Source organism: Rhineura floridana, chromosome 7 (genome assembly GCF_030035675.1).
Source record: "Rhineura floridana isolate rRhiFlo1 chromosome 7, rRhiFlo1.hap2, whole genome shotgun sequence".
Classification (NCBI taxonomy): domain Eukaryota; kingdom Metazoa; phylum Chordata; class Lepidosauria; order Squamata; family Rhineuridae; genus Rhineura; species Rhineura floridana.
Window position 1 is genome coordinate 92002135 of NC_084486.1, and position 6746 is coordinate 92008880.

Genomic DNA, 6746 nt, shown 5'->3' on the forward strand with positions numbered 1-6746 from the left:
GATACAGAAAAGCTTTTCCCCTTCTCTTATAACACTAGAACTCGTGAACATCCAATGAAGCTGAATGTTGGAAGGTATAGGAGGGGCTGGTACCAATTCAAGTTCAGTCTTTGTTTGCAAGCTGCTGCTTTTACCAATGTGTTTTTCCTCTTCAGATTTTAAAAGGAAATATAGATATTTTGAAAGGAAATATTGATAAAAATATCAATATTATCAATATTTTAGACGTGGATTTTTTTAAAAAAACAGTTTCTGAAAATAGCTGTGGAAAATCACTACATAAAAATCCGATGCACAACAATAGCAAAAAAGTGAATTAATGGAAAATTCAGTACTAGATATGAATTGGGTGGCATTCTGCATATCCCTATTACTTGCTCAGTTATCTAATATTCTATGTCTCTTTCTGTAAGGAGGACTGTTAGTTTAAGAATGCCCTGGTTATGGCAAACCTGCAAACTTAATAATAATAAAAATAACAACTTCCACTATGGTAGTATTGTCTGCAGAATGCACCCAACAGTATTATCACGTTTGTACTCATTTTAGAAGGATGTGGAAATGCACCCTTTGCAAATGGAAAAATTCCCTTTTCCACAAAGAAGACAAGGTTCTAAAGCAGAGAATGGCTGCCAAACAGACTCTGGTGAGTTCCATCCAACCTTTCTTATTTCTGTTTAATGATCAGCAAAGTAGTAAAATTAGGGTTCTAGTATTAATTGCTTAAAAATCCAGGATGGTCAAAAACCTGTCTGCTTTTAATTAGGCCAGCCTCCTGGTTCAGCTTCCTAATCCTTCAACAACTAAGCCATCCTGTGTAAGTTGACAGGCAGCTCATCCAATCTCTGTGGCAGCTAAATTGGTAACCCAGCCGTGGAAGGAACCCCGGGCATGTTTAAAGACATTGCTGTGGCAGGATGGAAATGTTTCACAAGGTTCACTTCCCAGGTTCCCCATACAGCTCTTCATTAGTCTTGGCTACCAAGCTGTTTGAGTGCTTTCTCTGCTACACTGTCTGGCTATTTCCTTTTTGCTTGTTTATCCTATCTCTGTTGAGAGTGGAGGACATTACATCTTGATCCCCACTCTAGGCAATAAAGATGCCATACTGAGTATCTAAGGCAATAATTAATTGGGGGGACATCTTATAGGATTAGCCATTGATGGAATAGTATATTGTATAGACTGTTTACTTTTATTTGGAGGGTAGAGGAAGTCGCATGTAGCTGGCTACTGTTTGGGACATCTTAAGTGTCCAGAAGGACCACTGTTATCTTCATGGGGGTGGCCTATGACTGGCCACTGCTGAGAATTTGGGGAGGGGGCTGAATTGCCTATGGCTGGCCACTGTTAGGAATCCGCTTTGAATATTTGTGACCTGAGAGACTGTTCTAATCTTCCAGAACATTAGTGAAGAATTCTGGGGAAGGGCTTTAGCTCAGTGGTAGAGCAACTGCTATTCCTGCAGAAGGTCCTAGGTTCAGTCCCTGGCATTTCCAGATAAGGCTGGGAATGCCTCCTGTTTTAAACCCTGGAGAATCACTGTTAGTCAGTGTAGACAGTACCAAACTGTGCAAATTACTGTGCAATTTTGTTTTTATTGTGTTTGCGATTTTTGATTATACTGTAAACTGCTGTGAGGTTTCTTTTGAAGTAAGAAGTGGTATACAAATTAAATAATGATAATAAATAAGTAGATGGTCTGACCAAACTTTGTCACAGTTTTCTGACATTTTGGTAGTTCTAATAAGCAATTGCCCAACAATGAATTTTTGGGTTGTTTTTCTTATGGACCAACATGGCTACCTTCACTTATTAAATTTATTACTGCTCTGTTACAACAAACAGAACTAGAAAAGAGGGTGTTGGAAATCACAGTAGCAGCATGATAGCTAGAAGTTTAATCCTGTGTTCTTTCAATGTTGATATTGTTATTTTTATTGAAATTCTTTTTTTGTTACTAGAAAAAATTCAATAGAATAAAATGTTATTTTTCTGTTAATTTTTTGTTCTATGCATATGCAAATTTAAATAATTAACCAACCAACAACTGCTCTATTATCAATTATAATTTCTTAATTAGGTTGCTTTCCTACATAACATCTCTGAAGGCAACATTACCAAGGAACCAATGATAGTCTCCTTTGGTGAATTCTTGGTTGTTGTGTGATATATATTAAGGATACTCCTTTGAATGCAAGTTTTATTCAAATAACTGGGACTTGTTTCCAAGTAAATATATTCAATTTATGTCTATCAGCATGGGCTCCTTATTTTATTTAAGGCCCCTTAAACGTTGGCTTTTCTGTTTTATAGGCATGTGAGTTCCTGCTTCTGAAGGTCTGGTGTGAGCCAGAAAGTGTTGTTTTTGCTTACCAACCAATTACGGTAAGTCACACTGATGGCAAGAGTAAAATAACACATTATTAGTGGCATTGTTGCAGAAGTTGTTCTTTAAAATATGTCAAGTCCTTGAGCTGATTTCAGTACTTACACTATTACAGACACAAAGCTATGACAACTGCCTAAGTAGACCCATGTGGCTCAAGCAGATAAATGAGAAGCTGCGTGAAAAACAGTATGAAACCGTGGGGGATTTCATTGGAGATATGAGGCTGGTGTTCTGCAATGATCAGATGTTTAATCAGGTAAGCACCTGTCTTTCCCTTCTTTTCAATTCCTCGCCTGTGAATGTAAAATATATGGGAGTGGGCAGAGGAGGTCAAGTTATATTTCTATTCTACATTGAAATTAAAAACCCAAGGTGATTTAGTCTCATCTCTCTCATGCACGTGTATGTGCACACACTCTCCCATAATGACCACAGTAACTCACCATCAGTTCATTGCTGTATGGCTTACAATCCCCATGCAGCCCCAAGAAAACACACCTGGATCCTTCCTTATTTTTAAAAGCTTGGTAAGCTGCAGAACTACGTTGTGGGGAGGCCTCAAGCTATTACTTGGGGAGAAGGAATTTTCCTGTGCTGAAGGTCTTCAAGCAGAAGCTGAACAAATCACTGTTGGGAGACGCTCTTGATCTGGATTTTCTGTATCAAGCAGGAGAATGAACTAGATGCCCTATCAGGCCCCCTTCAACTCTTGCTTTTGGAATGCCTGCTGCTATTATAAGTGGTTCTGCTATTTCATTGTGATAATTTCATTGCATTTGTGCAAAAGCTGCCATAACAATCTGATCTGAAGAATTTAGGACAGCAGAAATATATAAATATCTTCCATTGCTTTAGATATTTTGAAGATAAATGGTAAAATGTAAATAATTAAAGCAACAAGTGCCACACGTATCAAAGACAACATTTTATTATTTTCTCCCTTCAGGGCCAGAAGACTGCAGAAGATGGGAGAAAACTCCAAAGTGAATTTGAAAATAACTTTCGGGAAGTGTTTTCTATTTGTAAATAACTTGTAATGGGAAGCCCAAATGGCAACTCAGCACAAAATATCAATCTAATAACAATACATGGCCTATATCAAAATATAAAACAAGTCAAATCTAAATTAATATCTTAACACTCTCAGATACAATCTATTTAACACTATAATTCATTCAACAAGAACTTACAATTCAATCCTAACTATGTCTACTCAGAAGTAAGTCTCATTGCATTCAATGAGGCTTTTCTCAGGTAAGTGGGGTTAGGATTGCAGCCTTAATGTCCCTGCCCCATGTCCCCATACCTGGCCTCCTTTGTGCAGTGATGGGAGCTGCTTTGCTGTAGTACAAAGCTGAGCAAGACAGCAACAGCCAGGTGGTAAGATATGTACCTCCCTGCAGAAGTCACCTTGACGCCAAATGTTAATGCCCAAAGGTGGGAGTTCTGTAGCCTAGAGCAGTTCCTCTGTCAGCCCAGCTCTTTATTCTTCACCATCACGGCAATAAGGAACCAGGATCTTCAGGTGTTACAAAGACCTAAACTCTTTCAAGCCAATTGCTCACCTCTCTGGACAGGCAGCTTCCCAAATAAGTACCTGGGCTTGGGTATGACTAGCAAAGCAAATTCAGTTGCTGGCTTCAACACTAAGGACCCATCCATACCTAACCACAAAATCCATTATTTCCATATTTGGTTGGTGGCCTCGAGGTCCATACATGTCCTGTTTGTGATCGGATTATTATGAAAACCCAATTATCAAGCATCCATACGTGTGGGCTTTTTTTTCTAAATTGCTTTAAGAACATAAGAACATAAGAAGAGCCTGCTGGATCAGGCCAGTGGCCCATCTAGTCCAGCATCCTGTTCTCACAGTGGCCAACCAGGTGCCTGGGGGAAGCCCGCAAGCAGGACCCGAGTGCAAGAACACTCTCCCCTCCTGAGGCTTCCGGCAACTGGTTTTCAGAAGCATGCTGCCTCTGACTAGGGTGGCAGAGCACAGCCATCATGGCTAGTAGCCATTGATAGCCCTGTCCTCCATGAATTTGTCTAATCTTCTTTTAAAGCCATCCAAGCTGGTGGCCATTACTGCATCTTGTGGGAGCAAATTCCATAGTTTAACTATGCGCTGAGTAAAGAAGTACTTCCTTTTGTCTGTCCTGAATCTTCCAACATTCAGCTTCTTGGAATGTCCACGAGTTCTAGTATTATGAGAGAGGGAGAAGAACTTTTCTCTATCCACTTTCTCAATGCCATGCATAATTTTATACACTTCTATCATGTCTCCTCTGACCCGCCTTTTCTCTAAACTAAAAAGCCCCAAATGCTGCAACCTTTCCTCGTAAGGGAGTCGCTCCATCCCCTTGATCATTCTGGTTGCCCTCTTCTGAACCTTTTCCAACTCTATAATATCCTTTTTGAGATGAGGCGACCAGAACTGTACACAGTATTCCAAATGCGGCCGCACCATAGATTTATACAACGGCATTATGATATCGGCTGTTTTATTTTCAATACCTTTCCTAATTATTGCTAGCATGGAATTTGCCTTTTTCACAGCTGCCGCACACTGGGTCGACATTTTCATCGTGCTGTCCACTACAACCCCGAGGTCTCTCTCCTGGTCGGTCACCGCCAGTTCAGACCCCATGAGCGTATATGTGAAATTAAGATTTTTTGCTCCAATATGCATAATTTTACACTTGTTTATATTGAATTGCATTTGCCATTTTTCCGCCCATTCACTCAGTTTGGAGAGGTCTTTTTGGAGCTCTTCGCAATCCCTTTTTGTTTTAACAAGCCTGAACAATTTAGTGTCGTCAGCAAACTTGGCCACTTCACTGCTCACTCCTAATTCTAGGTCATTAATGAACAAGTTGAAAAGTACAGGTCCCAATACCGATCCTTGAGGGACTCCACTTTCTACAGCCCTCCATTGGGAGAACTGTCCGTTTATTCCTACTCTCTGCTTTCTGCTTCTTAACCAATTCCTTATCCACAAGAGGACCTCTCAGATGCAGATGCAAAGAATTCATTTAGCTTCTCTGCAATCTCCTTATCGTTCTTTAGTACACCTTTGACTCCCTTATCATCCAAGGGTCCAATTGTCTCCCTAGATGGTCTCCTGCTTTGAATGTATTTATAGAATTTTTTGTTGTTGGTTTTTATGTTCTTAGCAATGTGCTCCTCAAATTCTTTTTTAGCATCCCTTATTGTCTTCTTGCATTTCTTTTGCCAGAGTTTGTGTTCTTTTTTATTTTCTTCATTCGGACAAGACTTCCATTTTCTGAAGGAAGACTTTTTGCCTCTAAGAGCTTCCTTGACTTTGCTCGTTAACCATGCTGGCATCTTCTTGGCCCTGGTGGTACCTTTTCTGATCTGCGGTATGCACTCCAGTTGAGCTTCTAATATAGTGTTTTTAAACAACTTCCAAGCATTTTCGAGTGATGTGACCCTCTGGACTTTGTTTTTCAGCTTTCTTTTTACCAATCCCCTCATTTTTGTGAAGTTTCCTCTTTTGAAGTCAAATGTGACTGTGTTGGATTTTCTTGGCAATTGGCCAGTTACATGTATGTTTAATTTAATAGCACTGTGGTCACTGCTCCCAATCGGTTCAACAACACTTACATCTCGCACCAGGTCCCGGTCCCCACTGAGGATTAAGTCCAGGGTTGCCGTTCCTCTGGTCGGTTCCATGACCAACTGATCTAGGGAATAGTCATTTAGAATATCTAGAAACTTTGCTTCTTTGTCATGACTGGAACACATATGCAGCCAGTCTATGGCTTTAGCATTGGCCACTCCCCTACGTCCACCTCTTGTTAAGTGATTCGTCCATAATGATAGTTTGCTTTTTGCGTGCTTTTGCGGAAGAGCACAGAAGCTTTTTTTTTTAATTCCCACTCGTGCAGGTTTGTGGATGTGCTATTGGGTGGGAAGGAGACACGGGGCTTGCCATATGATGGAAGAACGCCCATGGACCACATATTGCAGGAAAGTCCACGGCATTGCATCTGAGCCCACAGACATTAATGCAATTGATTATCAGTTTAGGAAAGCATATCGGTTTTTTTGTGGTATTTCCAATGCAGATTTGTTAACGTGAAAATCCATACTACCAATATCATATGGACAATGGTGAATTAATGAGGACACAAAGCTATAACATTGCAGATTATACAGTTGTATGAACAGGTCCTAAGTCACAACAGCCAGGCTTCTCACGCACCAGTGATTAAGGAACAAAGCTTTCATGACAGAGGATGTGGTATCTGACCTTGGCTCTATTGTCAATCTAAAGTGCCCCAAACCCTTCAGTGTTACATATAGATTTGGTCACTAATTTCCTTGTGGG

The 6746-nt window shown here is 40.2% G+C and overlaps 1 protein-coding gene across 2 annotated transcripts in view; it reads left to right on the forward strand.

The window, feature by feature from the left end:
* Positions 1-4309, forward strand: part of LOC133388453 (nuclear body protein SP140-like protein) — a 50656-nt gene extending 46347 nt beyond the window's left edge. The window contains exons 9-12 of one of the 2 annotated variants that reach the window (XM_061634413.1): positions 550-646; positions 2317-2388; positions 2505-2648; positions 3339-4308. In XM_061634413.1, coding sequence (XP_061490397.1) covers positions 550-646; positions 2317-2388; positions 2505-2648; positions 3339-3422 — 397 coding nt within the window. In that variant the 3' untranslated portion in view covers positions 3423-4308. Of the gene's footprint in view, positions 1-549; positions 647-2316; positions 2389-2504; positions 2649-3338 lie in introns of both variants that reach the window. The other variant, XM_061634414.1, reaches the window with a different exon arrangement.
* The last annotated feature ends 2437 nt before the right edge of the window (positions 4310-6746 follow it).